General features: G+C 42.4%; 1 protein-coding gene across 1 annotated transcript in view; it reads right to left on the reverse strand.

Moving 5' to 3' along the window:
* LOC115085327 (coiled-coil domain-containing protein 178-like) overlaps positions 1-21,884 on the reverse strand; it is a 205,574-nt gene that overhangs the window by 91,219 nt on the left and 92,471 nt on the right. The window contains exon 4 of the mRNA XM_029591203.1: positions 2,237-2,376. Within this exon, the coding sequence (XP_029447063.1) occupies positions 2,237-2,376 (140 nt within the window). The remainder of the gene's footprint in view (positions 1-2,236; positions 2,377-21,884) is intronic.

Below are 21,884 nucleotides of genomic sequence, written 5' to 3' on the forward strand. Positions count from 1 at the left end.
AAATGGCAGGATGAGGGGAAAAAAACTTTGAAGTTCAAGAGCAGTGGACATAACGTACGCAGTCACCACTTATTCTCAGTGTGTGGCGTCCTCCCTTCCCGTCCCCCCTTTCCCCGATTGCTTTTCCCTCGTGATAATTCTAAGTAACATCACACGCTTGACAACTGTTGTTTGGTGTAAAAAGGCCGCAGCTTTTATTGTTTAACAACATATAATACCTTCCTGGTATACCCGAGCCGATGATCTGCCTCTGACCGCCTGCCGTAACCAAGCCAGGCGTCCTGTAGCCAGGAGCCCCCGCCGCGTGACCTCACCCTGATGGGGGTCCCGCCCTTGGCGCTTTTCCTCGCGCCCCGCCTTAGCGGCGCCTCCCATGGCGCTGACGGCTCACCCTCAGTCTGGTGATGCCGCCGTCATCCCCTACTCGCTATTTGACCGGCCCGGGTAACCGCCTTCCCTTAAGCTGCGACATAACCCTGATCGTGTACTTTATATTGTCCTACATCTAATAAAACACTAAATTAACCTGAAGTAGCCCTTATTAACCTCGGTTTCCCTCTTGCTTCCCGCCTTTCCTGTGGGGTGGGTGGGTGGGTTTCGCCTCCCGATCAGGCTGGAAAAGGGGCTGGGGCTGCCCCTTTCGGCCCTTTAAGGGGTCGAGAGCGTCATCGGTCGGCGCCGCGGGCGCCTTCCGATGACGTCTTGCCCGTCTCCCTTCCTCCCCCTTTCCTTCTCACGGACCGCCATCCTTCGAGGGTGGCGCGTCCGTTATGGGGCGGGCTCGGGCCAGTAAGCCCTTGCCCTCCTATGTGCAGATGATAGAATGGCAGGTGAGATAGAGAATACAGGGATAGGGGAGGGTGGACTTTATAGTAGTTGTGATTTGCAGCAGGGCTTAAGCTTAGGAAGATTAGCATCAGGAAGAGAAAAAACATTGGTGACATGGGGAAAAACGAGAGGCCTTCAATCACTTCAGAACCTGAGGGTGGGCTGGTGGTACTCTATAAGGAAAACTTCAGTTATACTTGGTGAATCTAATTTAGATTACTTGTATGATTATTACATTTGTTACCTATCAAAAAAAGATAGACCGAGGAGAGGGATCAAAGTCCTAGAGACAGCAGGAGTAAAAGATAAAACAAGGGCTAGATTATCTCTTTTTCTTTGCTCACTTCTGTTGAAGGACAGAAAAGGCAACTTACACAGTTCAGCTGCCTTTCAGCCAGACTACTGAGCACTGTTATATGCCTGTTTATTTTCATATCTTTGGTCCTGCCCTAATAAAAGGTCAACCAATAGTTCACACTCTGAATGGACTATTTAGCTTGGAGTCTTTCAGTTCAGCTGTGCTGAGACCAAAGTCCCAGAGACAGCAGGAATAAGAGATAAAACAAGGATTGGATTACCTCCTTTTCTTTGCTCACTCCTGTTAAAGGACAGAGAAGGCACATACACAGCTGCACACCCACTCCGAAAGTTTACTGCCTTTCAGCCGGACTATCTCCTGGGTCCTATCTTAAGATAAAGAGGCCACTGTACTAAGCTGTGGAATCCCATTTGGAAATTTTAACACTTCCTATTTACCATTCTAATCTTCTTAATTTTGTGATTATGAAGCCATTCGTCAAAATGAAGCGAAATTGCCAATAAGCAAAAAAAACATGCAAATCAGTTCATTAGCAATTCAGTATTAGCAAAATTCACAAAAGCAAAAATGTTTTTGCAAGTAAACTTCAGAAGGTGTAATTAAAAAAAGAGAAAACCCATAAAATTCATTTCTATGTTTAAAGGAGCTGGCACTGCCAGAAAAACTTGGCACAGTGCCAGCTTATTTTGTGAGTTCCCTTGCAGTTTAGTATATCAGCCCCAAAATCATATTTCTTTAGCATCCCAAGTTAGTAATGTATCAGAAAACAGGTTTTGAATAGGAGCCAACTTACAGTAGACAACTTCAGTAGATGCCAGCTTGGCTTATGGAAGTCAAGAAGCCCTATGTGTGCTTCATGATATTATGAAAAATAAATACAGAACATGCACAGTTTGATCTTAATAATGTAATTTCACCCATGTAAGAAATGTCTTAACTAATGAATAAGGAAGCATTATATGGATTGTAGAGAAATAATAACACAGAAGTGCTACAAGTTACAAAAGGTTCTCCAATACAAGATACATTATCAACTAATAGAATAAAATGACTATGTGAAAATGTCCAGTACACTCAGTCAGTACATACCTGCTGAAACCATTTTTTCATTTTTACTTTAAGCTGTTCAATGTGATGAATAGCCTTATTAACGCATGGAGAAGGGATGTTTACCAAAGCACAACTTCTACGCTTGGTAGGGTACTTTAAGACACTATCTTTGCCACTTTCTGAAAATAAGCAAAAGAAATCAAATACATTTTCAACAAAGCATTAGCAATATCACACAGTTTTCTCAAATTGATAAGTGATACATCTAGCGCCAATTAATTTAAGGGTTACACACGGAGAAATGAGCATATAAGCACATAAGCAGCCTGAATTTGCGTACATGCTATTTTATAAACATCAAACGTACACCCGTATTTTCAGTTTCTTGACACATTTACCTGCACTAAAAAGAGGCGGTCTGGGGTGGGGTCAAGAAGTACTTGCGGAAGTTGCTATTTTATATGAGATTCATGCAAATACATTAGGCAACATATTCATGCAATTTTACACCTGCTAATTAATTAGCGCAATTGATAGACTCATCTGTTATCTGCTATTTTGGGGTGAGAAGTCTGGGTGAAATGGGGGGAGTTCAGGGTGAAGCACTAGTTTAGGTTTAATTTAGTTTATCACCTTTCTAGCTTGCAAATCAAGGTGACATACAATATTTACAATATACAAAATTAATCTAATACACAGAAACTAAGATTCTGTAAATTCAAAAGCAATATAAAATATACATAAACTAATAAACATGTAAAAACAAAAATAAATCAATAAAATCTCTTAAAAGAAAAAAATACAAAATGATATGAATTAAAGCCCAAATTTTCAAAAGGCCATGCGCAAAAACTGTGAGATATGCGTGTGGCCAGGTCGTGCACATGCTGAGCACATTTTAGAAACGGCCCGGCCATGCACGTATCTCCCAGTTCATGCAGAAGTGCCAGGCCATCAAAAAGGGTCAGGTCTGGGCAGGCCAGGGGCCGGCTGGGACAGCACCATTTTGCACAAACTATGTCTGCTCCTTATAGTACATAAGTAATAAAACAAAAAAATCAAGGGTAGTTAGGGTGGGTTTAGGGGTCAGTGAGGAGAGGGAGAAGAGGGGAAAAGGGAGGAAGGCTAGGTGGGAGGAAACTGGAAGGGAACTGGGAAAGGCTTTCTCATGTCGCTGTGTGTTTTTTTTTTTGTTTGTTTGTTTTTTTAAATCCCCCCTTGCTCATGCAAGAGGCCACCCGCCCCCAAATGCACATGCAGATATTAAAATCCAGTGTGCATGTTATAAAATCGCTGCGTCTTTGAAAATCTACTGCCAAAAGTGCTAGAAAACAGTGATTAAGACATATTCAAGTGAAAACCACATGAAGCTACATCCAACTAATTATTAATAGCTTGGGTAAATAACCATGTCTTGATATGTTTCATAATTATTTTTCTTTTTTTATTGAATTTCAATACGTACAAGTATCACAACATTCAAAAATATGAAATACTGCATGGGGCAACTGAAATATAAAAGAAAAAGAAAAAAATAAAACAAGATAACATCAATTCCTTGGCACACACATAATTAATAACACATCTGAGAAGAGGGTATACACTCTGAGGAGAGAATCAAAAAAGAAACATGTCAAATGCAAAGGCTTTACCTGATGGAAATGCAATCTAATTAACTACTAGACACATTGATACAATAGCACTTACTACAACTGGGTAGAACCTAAAACAAGCTCTTAGTTGTTCTGGAATGAAGAAAATATAACAATTATCTTTTTTGATGATACACTTACAGGGATATCTCAAAAGAAATGTTGCACCTAAGAAATTGTTTCCTGTCTCATTGAAAGAAACCCTTTTCTCCTTTCCTGCGTTATCCTTGACATATCAGGAAACATTCTTACAGTAGACCCATGAAAAGAAGAGTTTAAATGTCGGAAGTAGTCAAACATTAATTTACTAATATCTTGTCAGGCTATCAAAGGAAAAAAGTAGAGTAGGATGGTCTATAACTTCTAGTCCAGATTGTTCAAAGAAGTTTCTTAAGTTCTGCATATCCAAGGGAACCCCACTTGGATCCAGGGGAAAATGCCTTTCACCCAAAGGAACTGTTAAAAAGTAAACCTTATTTATAGAAGGAAATTCATCGTCAGGTATAAGAAGGACTTCACATAGATATCTTTTAAAAGTGAACATAGGATGTTCCCCCATAATTCTAGGAAAATTAATGTCTGAGATTCAGACAACTATTCCAATTTTCCAAAAGCTCAACCCATCTAGATAATGCATTCCTGTCTTTGATAGTTGCCTCTCTAAACCCATGAAATTCCTGTATATCTACTTCCAATTTTCCAAAAGAAGACTGTAAACTCTGTACAGAGTCTTCTTGGTCCTTAACTTTCAAATCCAAGGAACGAGAAAGCAAATCAATCTTTAAATTGCAGCTTTTAATAGTCTGTGCGAGCCCAGCAGTTAACTCCCATAGAGTATCAAGTGTTACTACTGCTGGTTTGATAGGGGAGACGGTAAGCTTACCAGGTATTGTAGGGCTCCGTTGGGAGATGAAAACATCGAGGGACCTCCACCAGCTGCAAAACCAATTGCCGGCATTCTTCCTTCTTTCCAAGACTATATGAGTGACAAAACAGTTTCTTCCCTCTGTGCTCTGTGTGCTTCCTCCTGCGGCATCAAAATGCTGACATCATCGGTCAGTGACGCTAGCAGCGTGCTTGGAGCAGAGTCCCTCCTTGCCAACGGCAGTCTAGTATCGGGGGGGGGGGGGGGGCTGAGAGAGACCTCATCCCAAGATGAAGACGATGCTCCTCCATTGCGATTCACAACGGGGTTCATCCTCCTGAATTTTTCAGCTCCTGAAGCCAAGAAGGTGGAAATCAGCAGCTGCTCTGCAAAGTGTGTGGGTATTGAGAGAAACACCCTCACTCTGCCCTTACACTTAGGAGGCGTTATGAAAAAGGAAATCAGAACAAAGCCAGAAGGTAAGAGCAGTGCTGAATCGTGGCTCCCTTCAGGATGCCATCTTCGTCTCCTAAATCTAATATATTCCTTCTCAAGATGAATATACACATGTAAAGAATTCTACAGGAGAGGTGCCTGATAAGAAAAACTCAACTCACGGGTCCCTTCTATTCTAATCTCTTTGGGGTAAGGTGGTCTTAGTAATTCCTGTTGTGAGGAACACAATAAGGGGTAGATTTTAAAAGAAAATTAGGTTCTTACCTTGGATAATTTTCGTTCCTGTAGTACCACAGATCAGTCCAGACTCCTGGGTTTTGCCCCCCCCCCCCCCCTCCTAGCAGATGGAGACAGAAGTTTACAAACCAAAACTCCGCCTATATCTAGGCTGGTGCCACCTACAGTCTGGCAGTATTACTTAATGTCAAAGCAGAACAAAACCATGTAGACCAACCTCGTTAATTCAACTAAATACCGATCAAAAACTAATCTTGACCCCGGTCCAAGGACCCTCTCCCAACTGGGAAGAGGACCTGTGTCATCGATAACCGGAGAATACAGTGGACATACACACCGTGTGGACTCTCCCGTTGCCAACAGTATGATTGGGCGGGACTCTGGACTGATCCGTGGTACTACAGGAACAAAAATTATCCAAGGTAAGAACCTAATTTTCTTTTCCCTATATGTACCCAGATCAGTCCAGACTCCTGGGATGTACCAGAGCTCAACTTACTTGGGATGGGATCCGGAGAGGCCCACTCTGAGCACTCCTTCACCAAACCCCGCAGGCCCTGAAGCCTTGACATCCAGACGATAATGCCTGGCAAACGTATGCAAAGCCTTCTATGTGGCCGCCCTACAAATCTCCTCCGCAGAGATATGGTGACATTCTGCCCAGGACGCGGCCTGTGACTGAGTAGAATGAGCCCGAAGACTCAATGGTAGAGACCGTCCCTGCACGAGATACGCAGAACCGATGGTCTCCTTCAACCAACAAGCAATCGTAGACTTAGAGACCTCATTACCTCTTCTAGGACCACTCCAAAGGACAAATAGGTGGTCGGAAACCCGGAACCCAAGAGTCATGTCCAAAGAGCGCAGCAACGCTTGCCCCACATCCAAATTTTCGGAGCTCCTTAACCAACGGATCTGCGCCGTCCAAATCCAAGAACGATGGTAATTTGACAGTCTGATGTACATGGAAGGAAGAAACCACCTTGGGCAGAAAGGTAGGTACCGTGCAAAGTGACCCTCCCGACTCTGAAAAATGCCAAAATAGGCTCCCGACACGACAGAATCTGAAGCTCAAAATCCGCCGTGCGGAAAACAATAGCCACTAAGAACACCACCTTCAACGGTAAATCCTTCAAAGTGACCTTATGAAGAGATTCAAAAGGAGCGCCACACAATTCCTTGAGAACCACATTCAAACTCCAAGACGGACACGGCTGCCGAAGCTGAGGTCATAAACACTTCACTCCCTTCAGGAAACGTACTACATCCGGATGAGTTGCCAAGGGTGCCCCCTGAAACCAACCACGCAAGGAACTCAGTGCCACTACTTGAACCCGCAACGAACTACAGGAAAGTCCCTTAGACAAGCCGTCCTGCAGAAAATGTAATATGTCCGGCCCTGCCGCCCGAATAGGGTGCACGTCACGGACAAGACACCAGGATTCAAAAGACCTTCCAGGCCCGCACATACGACAAGGACATGGAGACTTTCCGCGAACGCAGAAGAGTACATACTACCGCCTCCGAATATCCTGTGGATTTCAACCTTTGCCTCGCAAAAGCCATGCCTCTTGACAAAATCGAACGACCTGGTTGAAACAAACGAGCTTTTGATACGGGAAGCGGATGGGTTCCTCCACCGCTAGGTTCAGCAGATCCGTGAACCATGGATGACGTGGTCATTCGGGGGCGACTAGGACCACTTCTGCCGGGAACAATTCTATTCGGGGTAACACCCTGCGATGAGTGACCATGGAGGAAACACATAAGGTAGTACCTTGGTCGGCCATGGCAGAGCTAGAGCATCCACGCCCTCCACTGCCGTCTCCCTGCGGCGAGCGATGAAGCGAGGAGCTTTCGCATGCTGGAAGGTCGCCGTCAGATCAGCGGGTGTCCCCCACCGTGCACAGATGAGATGATACGCGCCCTCTGCGAGCTCCCACTCTCTGGGATTCAACCGATTGCGACTGAGAAAATTGGCCTGAATATTCTCCACCCCGGCAATGTGGGATGCCGCTATGCTGACCAGATGCTTTTCTGCCCATGTTATCAATGGCCGGGCTTCAGCCGCGACTGAATGACTCTTGGTTCCCCCCAGACAAGCGATGTAAGCCACTGTAGTCGTGTTGTCTGAGAGAATCCTGACAGCCCGTCCGTGAACTAATGGAAGAAATGCCTGGAATGCCAGGTGGACCGCCCTGGTCTGGGACTATTTACCAGACTATCAGTTCCTGCTTGGATAATCATCTTCAAACTTGTGCCTGTAACTTGTACATGCACTCCAGCGTCAGGGACACCGTTCCCTGATGCGTGTCAAATAAAGCTCTGCAAAACTCCAGTGACTGTGACGGCCTTAGACGGCTCTTGGAAACATTGACTATCCAACCTAGATCGCGCAACAGTTGAAGCAACCTTTGAACCGCTGCTTGACAGAGAGACATCGGCTCGGCATGATTCAGCCAATCGTCCAAATATGGGTGCACCAGGAGACCTTCCCTGCGTAGTTGCGCTGCCGCCACCATCATGATCTTGGTGAAGGTTCGCGGCGCCGGCGCCATTCCGAACGGGAGCGCCTTAAACTGAAATACTGCCCCAGCACGGCAAACTTGAGGAACTGTTGGTGTTCTGGCCGGATCCCGATGTGAAGGCACACCTCTGTGAGGTCCAGAGTAGCCAGAAACTCCCCCTGTCGGACCGACGTGATCACCGAGCGCAAGGCCTCCATACGAAAATGCGGGATTTGTAGGCAGCGGTTGACCCTTTGAAATCGAGAATAGGACGAAAGGTTCCTTCCTTTTTTGAAACCACGAAGTAAAGGGAATACCGGCCCCTGCGGAGCTTGTTGGGTGGTACTGGGACAATCGCGTCAAGGTCTCGGAGCCGACCCAGAGGTGCCCGTACCGCTCGACGCTTCTCGGAAACCCACAAGGCGATACCAGAAAGCATGGGCACAGGCGGTGTAAAAAATCTAACGCATAACCGTGTCTTATCACATCCAGGCCCCACTGATCCGACGTGATTCTGGTCCATTCCTCATAAAATCAGCTCAATCTGCCCCCGATTTTCGGTACACAAGGGATTTCTACCCATAAAGATTCAATTTTGTATTTAGTCTCATGCAGGACTCTATGCCATCCCGAACATAAAGCGCCACTCCTCCGCCCGGGTTCTCCTCTCTGTCATTGTGATATAATTTGTACCCCGGTATAGCACTGCCCCATTGGTTATCCTCTTTCCACCATGTCTCTGAGATGCCAATTAAGTCTATGTCCTCATTCACTGCTACACATTCTAATTCTCCCATCTTACTTCTTAGACTTCTGGCATTAGCATACAAACATTTCAAAGTTTGTTTTTTGTTTGTATTTTCATTCTGCTTTTTAATTGATAGAGATAGGTTCGAATTTTTTAGCTCAGGTGAATTTTTAGTTACAGGCACTTGGACTATTTTTCTAATTATTGGAACCTCACTGTCGGGATGCCCTAATTCTAATGCATCATTAGTATCCTTTGAAGATACCTCTCTCCGAACCATGCGCTGCTGAGGTATCTTCAAATTCTGAGAATCGAGAAATGGGCAGTCATTACAGAAAATGCAGGAAAGAAAATGATTATTGGATTGCACTCGAAATCTGCTGAGAGAAGGTATGGTCACAATCAATTTAGACTCTAATACTAGCCATAGGAGGGTGTGGTTTAATAATATCCTTTCTCTTAGAGATCCACATTGCTTCTGACTTTTAAGGTTTACCCTTTAATTTAGAAAGAAAAAGCCAGTAAGCAATCTTGGTCAGACATCTGTTGAAATTATTTAGTGAGTCAAGAAATTTTGAATCTAAATAGGAAATAATTTGGATATCCTCTGCATAGACAAAACAACTGAAGCCAAGACTTTGGATTAAAGTAGCCAAAGGTGCTGAGAATAGGATAAACAATGTAGGGAAAAGTATTTAATATTGGGTTCCCAATTTACCTGGTAACGTCTATTGTTAAGAAAAGAGATAAAGCAATTTAAGACTACTTCTTGAATTCTAATATTTCTGAGACATCGAACGAGAAATTGTTGATCAATAGTATCAAATGCTGAGCTTATGTCTACAAAGACCATACAAACGTCAAAGACCAGGGCAGTCAAAGCAGATCCAGAATTAAACCCTTTCCTACAGCCTGACTGCCTAGAGTTAATAACCAGAGTTTTGTCCATAATCCTTAAAAGTTGATGCATGGCAACTTTTTCCATATTCAAGATTAGGAATAGGCCTAAAATTATTAGGTATATTTGGCTCAAGATTGTATTTTTTTCAAGACCAGAAGCACTTTGCAACTTTTAAGTTTTCTGGTATGTACCCTTGCACATGACTTGTATTTATTATTCAAGCAAGGTGATGAAAAAGCCCAAATTCTGAATTTTTTTATAAGCATAGCTGTCTTACAGGGTCATTCATCAATTTGCGATATGCCATTATCGCACACAATGAATGGCATATCGCAAACTGCATATGCAAATTTCACATAAATATTATAGTAGGCGGAGTGTGGGCATCATAAATGTAAAATAAGGCTGGTTAGCCCTTCCTGCAATTACGGGCAAAAAGATAATTATCGCACCCATTATCACGCACTGCGGTATTATTAAGGTGCGTATCACGTGCAAAAAAACCCTCCAAACATAACACACACACCTTCCATGCCTTCCTGGACCAATAAAAATGCCTGTTTTTACCAGGTCAACTCTTCTAAAGCCATTTTGTTTGTGTCAAGTGTACTTGTAGAAGCATACATGATGCCTAGCCAGGCTCACCGCAGACGAGAACACATGGAAGAAGATCAACAGCCAAGGCCAATTCCAAGATGTTTCATGGAAGTACCTGCACCACGGGCAGAGTCTGTTGTACCGCCAGCTCAGGGCCTGCTTGAGCGTTTGGCACACAGGCAGCCACAGCGCTGGAGATACAGGAAGCATATATTTCCACCACGCACCTCCTTGCTGGGCATTCTAGAGGACTTTGTGGATAGCAGGTATTGCCTCAGCTCTCGAGCAATCCAGGAATTAAATGAAGACCTCCGAGGGGATCTGGATCCGATCACCCAAAGGTCCCATGCTGTTCCTGGCCTCACCAAACTCTTGGCTGCCCTCCATTTCATGGCAAGCAGCTCCTTCCAAACCACAGTAGGGGTTGTGGGAGGGATGTCCCAAGCCACTTTCTCATTCTGTCTTGACCAGGTCAACGAAGCAGTCACTGACCACATTACATAGTAACATTAATAGTAACATAGTAACAATGGCAGAAAAAGACCAAATGGTCCATCCATTATACATTTAGCATGTCTACATTATCCAAAGTTTTTTTGTATAAATTTAAGATAAATGGTAAATGTTGTTATAGTGAAGAGATCCCTATAATATGTGGTTTGTATGATGTTCTGGGACTCTGATAAGTCTCTCAATAATTTATACCATAAAAGGTTACCTGAATTGAGAGTGGATATTTATAGTGTGAAGACACGTGGTATAGTTGGATTGTTATCATGGATGATAAATATAGTTTTACAGATCGAGCTGCTTCTGAGATTCTGACTGGGTTAAGGTTATTGGAAGATACTGGTAGTGGAATACATGAAGGTGATTGAAATGAATCGGTGAAATATAAGAAGAAACGTACTCGTATGGAACTATATGCGGCAACTTTAGGTGAATATTGTCATGTTAAGAGAATCCCTAGGGGTTTAAGAATGAATAAGGAACCTTCACTTTTTTCCAATGATGATGAGTTTGTAGCACGATGGAATGCAGTACTGAATAAATGTTCCTATGATCTCATGCTATTGATTATCTCCAAAATTAAAGTACAGATTGAGTGATCAAAGATAAAATTAATAAGGAATCTGAAATGTTACAGCAAGTATTGACACAGGAAATATTCTTCAACTTGATTATCAAATATCAGAAGCAGCTTGATATGTTTAAGGCAGATACAAAAAAATTAAAATTGCAGAAGTTTTATCAAGATAAGAGGGATTATACTGTTGAATATGTTTATTCGTGGATGCAAACCAATTGTAAGGGAGATTTTTCATCATCAGAGGACTCGTCCGATGATGATAAGGGAGTCAGTGGTCCAAGAGGTGGTGGGAGAAAAGTTGAGTTTAATATGTTAGATCATGGGAGTGAGAATAGTTTAGGACAGCGTGGTAATAGGAATAATAGAAATACTTCTTTGGCCAACAGGGTAAGGAGTGGCAGAGGGGTTCACAACCAACGTAACAAAAGTATCACTGTAAATCGGGATCCATACAATTTCCGTTGATAGTTGTGAATTTACCAACACAAAGGTGCTCCCCTGATACAAAATCAGTATTAAACAAAGGTTTATCTTTTATCCCTACATATAAGTATGATGCTTTTTCCATTCGGGTGGAATTGAAAATTTTTTTTACAAGAATCAGGCTTAAGGAGATTTTTGGTGAACAAAAGTTGGTAGAAAGTAAATTTATTAAGACATCAGGATGGATGCCCAAGGATCCCCCAGTGCATTGATAATAGCATTTGAAACATTGGTGCTTCATGATTTAGGGTGTCTGGAGGGTGAGAAGGAATATATAAATTACAATTTATCTATATAAAGCAGAAGTGGGTGCCATTCCAGCTCTAAAGGCAGATGAGTCAATTGTGTAGTCTGCTGACAAAGGTGGGGCTGTGGTAATTCTTGATAAAATACAATATGAGATAGAAGCAAGGAGACAGCTTAATGATCAGCAGTATTATCACAGAATCAGCACAGACCCAATTGTTGAAATAACTAATAAAGTAAAGGGAATATTAGAAGAGGCATTGAGGGTGAAAGCTATAACAAAAAAAGAATTTCGATATATGATGCCTGAACATCCAGTGGCCCCTTTATATACTTCATGCCAAAGATACATAAATCTCTTCATAATCCTCCGGGCAGACCCATTGTATCTGGTATTGAATCGGTTTTTGAACCATTAGCCAAGTTTATTGATAGTTTTCTACAATGAGGTACGGTATATTAGATCGTATATCCGCGATTCCATGGACTTTATTAATGAGTTAAAGAAAGTGGATGGGAGTGCTGAGGGACAGACGTTAGTCATGGCCAATGTCACTGCTTTGTATACCAATATCCCCCAGACAAGGGCAATAGAGATAATACAATGTATTGTGGAGAAGGGAGATGTAGGGGTCAGAAGGTTAATGTGATCATGCGATTGTCCGAGATTGTGCTTCTGGATTTTTACTTTGTATTTCAGGATGAGTTCTATAAGCAAGTGAAAGGGATCCCTATGGGGTCCCCGGTGGCACCATCAGTGGCATGCCTTTATATGGCTGCTTTTGAGGAAGAGTACATTTATTCAGCTACATCGTTTAAGTACATCCGGTTCTGGAAGAGATTTATTGATGACCTCTTTTGGATTTGGGAAGGTAGTGATGAGCAATTGAGACATTTTGAGGGATGGTTAAATTCTTTGGATAGAAATTTGGAGTTTACATTCCAGTTTCATAAGAAGATTATTACATTCTTGGATATGTCAGTACAATGGGTTGGAAATGAGTTAGTTACTTCAGTGTTCGTAAGGCCAACTGATAGAAATTCAATTTAACATTTTGGAAGTTTTCATCCTCGTAGGTTGCGAGAAAGTGTACCCATAAGTCAGTTCCTCAGATATTGTAGAGTTTGTTCAAATACAGCTGAATATAAAGTAAAAGCCTATGATCTTACTCAGAAGTTTAGTTATCGGGGATATCCTAAGGGATGTATTAAAAAGGCATACAAGAGGGGGCTATATGCCAATAGAGATAACCTGTTTATTAAGACAGAACGTTCTAGGGTTGATAGACTTGTATGCTGCATACCTTACTCATCTAGAAGTATACATGTTAGAAACATTATTTTAAAGCATTGGACAATATTGCAATCTATTCCGGGGTGCAGTGAAAGCCCGGTGTTTGCCTATAAGAAAGGGAAAAATTTACGTACGTTAATATCAGGGAAGTGTAAATATCAGAAGGAATGGGGTGAGGTTGGTCAGAATGTGTGTCAAGGGTGTTCGATGTGTGAGAATGTATTAGACACTGATGAATTTCAATTCTCCCCTGACAAGACACCATATAGGATTAGGAACACATTCATGTGTCAATCAGATAGGGTCATATATGCTATAATATATCCATGCAAGTTGATTTATTTCGGTCATACCAGACGTATGATACGAAAAAGGATTATTGAACATGAGTAATTTGAGAGTCTGTAAAGAGGGAGTGCCCCTTGTGGGACACTGGAGTGAGGCGAACCACAGGTGGACCAAGTGAGGTTTTTTTGTCATCATGCGGATAAATGATGAAGTGAGAGGGGATGTTACACGTATTTTGTGGAGACTGGAAAAGAAATTTATTTTTTGGTGGAAGACATACCAACCATGGGGCCTGAATAGTGAGATTGAGAGGGAAGTATTTTATGCTTGAATGAGACAATAATGTTATGATGATGGCAGTATATGGTGAGATATGTATATGGGGTGGATGTGTGATGTAATGGAAGTGTTATTTAATATGGGATGTGATGTGTGTTCATATATTGGATGCTTTGGAAAGATGAGGTGGTATTTTATATATATATATATATAGTGTTTACCAATATTTTGAGAATTTGGTGATATGAACATCAATTATTTTGATGTATCATATGATACATTGATTCTCTCCTTTTCTGGGGGTGTATGGATTATGGAGTGGTGTATGTGTGGGGATGTATATGGATGGGATGGTGTGGATATCAGTTATATGGCGGGAATATGTTTTGGAGGGGGGTTGATTGATTGTTATGGGTGTTGGAGATTGAGTGGGAGATATGGTTGTGTAGGTTGTGGATTTGATTGATATACGTGTGGATTAACATGGTTTAGTATGGGTACCATTGTTGGAACATTTTTCCCTCGGTAGAGGGTTGGTGAGTGGTTTGAAGTGTGCATCAACATAGTGTGAGTGACGCTAATGGGATAGGGCGGTGGCCCTGTGAAGGAACGGAGGTTGTGTGTGTAGCATGCCCTGTATGAGCTAATTTAATTGGTCAAATTAGCCATCAATATCCAGGGTAGTGAATGTGCTAATGCTGGTGGGCGGTCTTGACGTAGAAGTGTAGGATATGTCCTGTATGAGGGATTTTGATTGGTCAGAATCGTAGTTTATACCCAGCGTGGTGAGGACGCAGACACTGGTGAGCGGAGGCTATTCGGAGGAATGCAGCTTTCGTTGGTTTGTGGAAATGTTGGAAAAGTTTGTGGTGAGATATGGACATTAGGTATGTGTTGAGGGTTTTGTGAAGCAGAGGGGGGTATGGTAATGTTTGAAGTTTGTGCTGTGTGCTGTTGTAGGCATTTTTGAAATACATGAAGAAGCTGATCTGTGAGGTCTGTGAGAAGCTCAGTGGTTGTAAATTGTGTGAGGGTGGTCGGTAGTGCCACTTAAGAGGCTCACATGAGGTAATTATATTATTCAATAGTATTTGGGTTTGAAATCATAGAAGTTAGTGAGAGGTATTAATATAATGTTTTTGAATATTTATAGTTTATTTATGGGAAGCATGATGATGAGGATGTGGACATGAGCAAACTTGAGAACATAACAGTAAGTGAATATTATGTTGAGAATTGGTAGTATGTTATTGGGATAGATGGAATAGTAATTTTGTGTATATATTTTAGGAGATCATGTGAAGGATATATATTGGATCAGGAGTGTATCCCCAGGAAGATCATTACACAGGGCTAATAAGGAGTGGGTTAAAGACCCCCTGAGGAAGTCCCAATGGGCGAAAAAATGCTCCTTGTTGGGAAGAAAGAAGAGTATGTTAATAGGAAGACATCTGAACAAAAATCATTGGGGATACTATAAGTGTTGAATTTTAATGTTGAGAATTTTTTATGGTGATTTATGTGTGTTAAGTCAACGTGGTATGTATGGTGTGAATGTGTGCATGGTATTGGGGTTGAAGGGATAGCGTTTTAGCATGTTCATTTGACATGTCCACAATGATAAAAATATGTACATTGATTGGTATGCTATTGTTTATAGAGAGTAATGTATAATGTATAATGTATAATATTTATTACAATTTATATATGTAAAAATTGTTTGGAACATTATAATAAACAATATAATAAATAATTGTTGGGAATATTATATGTGACACCATTTGATACTATTGAATAGTAGGGATATAAAAACTTTTTTGTATAAATTTAAGATAGATGGTAAATGTTGTTATAGTGAAGAGATCCCTATAATATGTGGTTTCTCACACCCATTGCCATTCCAACACGCCGGCAGAGATGAGATACAATGAGGCCTTATGTGCTACCCGCTGTGTCATAGAACGCACCTTTGGACTTCTGAAAAGTTCTTTTCACTGTTTGACAAGACAGGTGGAGCTTTAATGTATGACCCACTCAAAGTTGCAAGGACTGTGTTGCTCTGCTGTGTATAGGTCATCCTATTGCCTAAACCATATATAGCTACTCAGCATTAATCTTCACAATGCACCAGTACACTGTACTTGCAATACAGTGCTGAAAGTTAACATTTCATGAAAGACATGTCACAGCCACCATTTGTTCTGCCTAATAGTGACAGTAAAAGAGGCTTATGTGGCATTAAGGTTTGCTGCCTACCTAGCATGGTATTGCCTGAGAGCCATCACCAACGGACTGCATTCTACTGCTCACATGTGGATGACAGAGTGCCACAAGTGTGATGGTGGCCCACATGGACCACGACCCTGGAGAGCTACACCTATACAAATGCTGTTAAGGTCAAAGAGCTCTAAAGGAGAACCGCACTTGGGAAAGTAACAGGTTCACAATTTAATGTTTGAGTGACAGAAAAAAATGTTACACTCTCATTCGTAGGGGCTTAAAGGTGTGCAGGTGAAGTTATAGCTCTGTACTGAATGTGCATACAGTCACATCGGCATTCCCAGACCACCATCACAACAATGCCTCAGCAATTAAACAGCCAGTGTACACTAGGATTTATAATCCTATTTGCAGGATATTTACCTGTCATCCTCGCCTAACTGCCATGGCTGCAAGTATACAGAATGTTGTTTTTGATTCAAAAAAATTGTTTGGAATTGTGCTGAAAAGGGAGAATGTACATACTTAAAAAGCTGCACAGGATTTTGGTGTCCACAAAATTGGAGCTATGTGGCAACAATGGTGCTCACCTCACACAGGTGTTGGATCACAACTTCCCTTACAGCGTTGCTGAAAGCAACTTTGCTACCTGGTGCAGTTTTCTGTATATGCACAGCTCTTTCAAAGGTAGCATTCCTCTTTGCCATTGCATGCACCCCTACACTCACCGTACTATACCAAGCTAGGCAATGCAGTAATATCTTATTGGAAAAGGTAAGGGCCTTGCCTAACGTGATGTCATGTAGGTGCTCTGTGAAGGCAGGATTGGGAATCTGATACTGTCCAGCCTTCACTTGCAATTTCCATAGACATGTCACCGTGACAGTATAGTTTATACCCACTATTACCACTGCCACACCAATCTTCGCCAAACATTTACATCATACAGGCCAAAGGTTTATGTGTGTGTCACACAAAGTCTCACCCTGAAGTGGACATATCAGGTTGCTGCAAAATCATAGGGGCGGATTTTAAATGCCCTGCGCGTGCCGGCGCGCCTATTTTGCATAGGCTGCCGGCACGCGCAGAGCCCCGGGACGCGCATAAGTCCCGGGGCTTTGTAAAAGGGGTGGGGAGAGGGCGTGTCGGGGGCGTGCCCAGAGTGACGCAGCGTTTTGGGGGCGTGTCGCGAGTGACGCAGCGTTTCGGGGGCGGCGATGCGGGCGTGGTTTCGGCCCGGGGGTGTTCCGGGGGCGTGGCCGCGGCCTCCGGACCAGCCCCCGGGACCGGAACACAGAAGGGGGCTGCCGGCCGGCGTGCGCAAAGTTACGCCTGCTTTCAGCAGGCGTAACTTTGCCGACATAGGTAGGGGGGGGTTTAGATAGGGCCGGGGGGGTGGGTTAGGTAGGGGAAGGGAAGGGAAGGTGGGGGGAGGGTGAAGGAAAGTTCCCTCCAAGGCTGCTCCGAAATCAGAGCGGCCTCGTAGGGAACAGGCAGAGCGCGCTGGGCTCGGCGCGCGCAGGTTGCACAAATGTGCACCCCCTTGTGTGCGCCGACCCCGGATTTTATAAGATACGCGCGGCTATGCGCGTATCTTATAAAATCCAGCGTACTTTTGTTCGCGCCTGCTGCGCGAACAAAAGTACGCAATCGCGCAAATTTTTAAAATCTACCCCATAGTGTGTTATGCATCACAGATAGTCATGTTGTGCAGCAGTATGCACATATGTATGTACCCTGAAGATATGCACATTCTTCATGTTTTACCTCTACCTACTATCTATTACACTGCAGCTGTGCTCTGTCAGCCCTGTTAAGAGTCCATTGGCTGAGCACTCCTGTTCAAAATACTTTAATATCGTTGAGTAATCAACATCGCTGCACACATTTCCATGCTTTCATGGTTGTATGGTGTTGGTGACAGCTGAACAGCTCAGCAGTAAGTGCTGTAAAAGACATCTACAGTTAGTTGAAAAGAAGATGAGGTCGGGTCCCACACAGTCCATGAGGCCTCTGTGTATTGCATTCAGTGTTGACCAAGTAAGGTCAACTGAACTGGTTCTGAGCCTACAAGCTGCCTCCATACTAAACGCTACACAGTCATGAATGTATAGACCTACTCCTACCACAGTGTGCGCATATGTTTTAAAATCTACCCTATAACCCCCAAATTTTGCAAATTTTGGGGGTTATATGGTAGATTTGCATGGAAACGAACGCCAAGTTACCCAGGTAATTTTACTACTGGTCCTGATGAACACAAGTTTGGGGGAGGGAGGGAGAGATAGAGTCTCTTAAAGGGCCAATCTGACACTCTCCATATATCTCACTGAAAGAGAGGTACTTTCAACTCAGGCTGTGTTTAGGGATGGTGATGTTACATTGGTCTGCCTAGAGCAAAAAAGTTTGTAAACCCTTGTAACATTCCTCCCCCCCCCCCCCCCCCCCCCACCAAACCCACCCTTACTTGAAAGTGACACCTTACAGTGGGATATATAGAGAGTGTCAGATTGGCTCTTTAAAAGAGTCTCTCTCTCTCTCTAGCCAGTCACTTATGAATATGCACATAAGGCTCCAACACATATGCATAGTAGGAATATTTTAAATGGTACGTGCGTGCAAGTACACACAATATAATATCAAGCATATTTTTGCTCGTGTGCCCAATATGTGCATTTATGGGCGCATGCACGCACCTTTTAAAATTTACTTGATTGTTTACAAAGAACAGAAGAAATTCCATACTGGATCAGACTAAGGGTCCATCAAGCCCAGCATCCTGTTTCTAACAGCCACAAGTACCTGGCAAGTACCTGGCAAGTACCCACACATCAGACAGATCATAAGCTACTATTGCTTATCAATTAACATCATAGCAGTTTATAAATTTATCCTATAGAAACTTATCCAAACCTTTTTTTAAACCCAGTTACACTAACTGCTGTAACCACATCCTCTGGCAATGAATTCCAGAGCTTAACTATGCACTGAGTGAAAAAGAATTTTCTTTGATTTATTTTAAATGAGCTACTTGCTAACTACATGGAGTGCCCCCTGGTCCTTCTATTATCTGAGAGAGTAAATAACTGATTTACATTAACTTGTTCAAGTCCTTTCATGATTTTGTAGACTTCTATCATATCCCCCGTCAATCATCTCTTCTCCAAACTAAACAGCCCTAACATCTTCAGCCTTTCCTCATTGGGCAGCCGTTCCATGTCCCTTATCATTTTGGTCGCTCTGCTCTTTCTCCAGTGCAGCTATATCCTTTCTGAGATGCGGCGACCAGAATTGTACATGGTATTCAAGGTGTGGTCTCAAAATGGAGAGATACAGAGGCATTATGACATCCTCCATTTTATTTTCCATTCCCTTCTTAATAATTCCTAACATTCTGTTTGCTTTTTTGATCACCACAGCACACTGGGCAGACAATTTCAATGTATTATCCACTATGATACATAGATTTCTTTCCTAGGTGATAACTGCTAAGATAGAACCTAACATTATATAACTATAGCAAGCGTTAATTTTCCCTATATGCATCACTTTGCACTTGTCCACATTAAATTTCATCTGCCAAATGGAAGTCCAAATCTTTCAGTCTCACAAGGTCCTCCTGCAATTCATCACAATCTGCTTGAAATTTAACTACTCTGTATAATTTTGAATCATCCACAAATTTGATCCCTTCACTCATTGTACCCCTTTCCAGATCGTTTATAAATATATTAAAAAGCACCAGTCCAAGTACAGATCCCTGTTTACCTTTTTCACTGTGAAAGCTGACTATTTAATCCTACTCTCTGTTTCCTGTCTTTTAACCAACTTGCAATCTAGAAAAGGACATCATCTCCTATCCTATGACTTTTTAGTTTTCTTAGAAGCCTCTCATGTGGGACTTTGTTGAATGCCTTCTGAAAATCCAAATATACCATATCGCCCGATTCACCTTTGTCCACATGTTTATTTGCCCCTCCCATGATGATGGAGGAGGAAGGCACTGGGGATACGTTGGACTTTAAAGGGAAGCTCTGCTCCTCAGAGGAAGAAGAAGCCATGGACGTGGAGTTCCCTGCAGTGGAAACTACTAGAACTGACATGGAAAAAGAGTACGTGGGATTACTCTAAGTTTTGTTTAATTCTTTTGCCTGGTTTGTGTTATTTTTAAGGACTGGGAGGACCGTGACCTGCAGCACAACTGAGGGGAGAAAGGGAGTGTTGTGCTACTGCCTAGCAGGGCGGTTTGCTGGCCAGAAGGCTAAGCTCATTTGTCTCCCCCTATGAACTGAGGGGCTCTGGAAACTTGTGTAGTTTTTTTCATTCGTGAACTGTAAAGGTGTGGTGGACACAAACCTCTTTTTGTTTTTGCATTGCTGCAGGACAGAGCTAGAGAACCTTAATGTACTGCATGGAGTCCTGCAGGGTGAAACTGCTTGGAGGAGTCTGACCTGCGGACAGCTGAGCTGGGGATACGCCTTGACCGGTGCCTTAGGACACTATCGAAATGTTTTGTGATTTTATTCTTTATAACAGTTTCCACAATTTTTCCCGGCACTGAAGTCAAGCTCACTGATCTATAATTTCCCGGATCACCCCTGGATCCCTTTTTAAATATAGGGGTTACATTGGCCATCTTCCAATCTTCAGGTACATCGGATGATTTTAATGACAGGTTACAAATATTTACTAATAGGTCTGAAATTTCATTTTTCAGTTCTTTCAGAACCCTGGGGTATATACCATCTGGTCCAGGTGATTTACTACTCTTAAGTTTGTCAATGAGGCCTACCATATCCTCAAGATTCAACATGATTTGATTCAGTTGTACAATAAAGATCATTCATTTAATATAGTTACATAGTATATGATAACAGAAAATGACCAACTAGATTATCTTGTCTGCCTAGCTATTCTTGTCCACACCGCCAAGGATGTACCCCAGCTACCAGCTATAGAGCATGACTACCATAAGATTTCATAACTTATTTAATACAAGACAGTTTTTTGTCTTCTTCCATTCTAATCCACCTTCCTGGGTAGTAGAGCATGCAGGATCCCTTTTATTTCACCCCGGTACCCTCCCCAACCCCATATAAATCCACAAGATCCCATAATAATCCAAAGAACTACCAACAATAGTCCATCAGTTACCTCAACATTCAGCTTCTTAGATCCTCATGGCCTTTCCCTATGGCTGGCTGCCACCAAGCAATCCAACACACTGATCTGGTCAACACAAGGCAAGCATAGCATGCCCATGTGAGCACCTGCATTTCTGCTAGGACTTGTAGGTTTTACTGTTACACTAAAATTGAGATTATTGTCCTCTCATATTTTGTGCAGCTGACTAGATCCCCAGGGTGAAAACTAAGCCCTTCAAATACATCATCAATAAGGGCAACATCTAGTGGCTACATTTAGAGCCCATGATGTAGGATTCCGGTAGGAACCCTGGTGCATGGCTACCAGACCCAGGATGGTAGTTGCAATAACAAGTGTAGAGAGCTGCATCAATTAAAATAAAAAAAACAAGTAGTTGCAAATGAAGGGTCATGGCAGAAGGATCCCAAGACTCATTCTGACTGAACAGGAAAAAGAAAAAGGAAGGCCTATAGAGCTGAAAAAAGATCATATAAATATACACTAAACAAGACACTAATATGATTATCAATTTTACATACTAAATGGTTTAAGTCTGCCTTACCACATGGGTGATCTGTAAATACAAACATGCACACTATGTTAAAGAAAGTATAGCCATAAACATGTAATTGGAAAAAGTCTTCTTAAAACAGAACTCAAAATGCAAATCTCAAAAATA

Source organism: Rhinatrema bivittatum, chromosome 2 (genome assembly GCF_901001135.1).
Source record: "Rhinatrema bivittatum chromosome 2, aRhiBiv1.1, whole genome shotgun sequence".
Taxonomy (NCBI): domain Eukaryota; kingdom Metazoa; phylum Chordata; class Amphibia; order Gymnophiona; family Rhinatrematidae; genus Rhinatrema; species Rhinatrema bivittatum.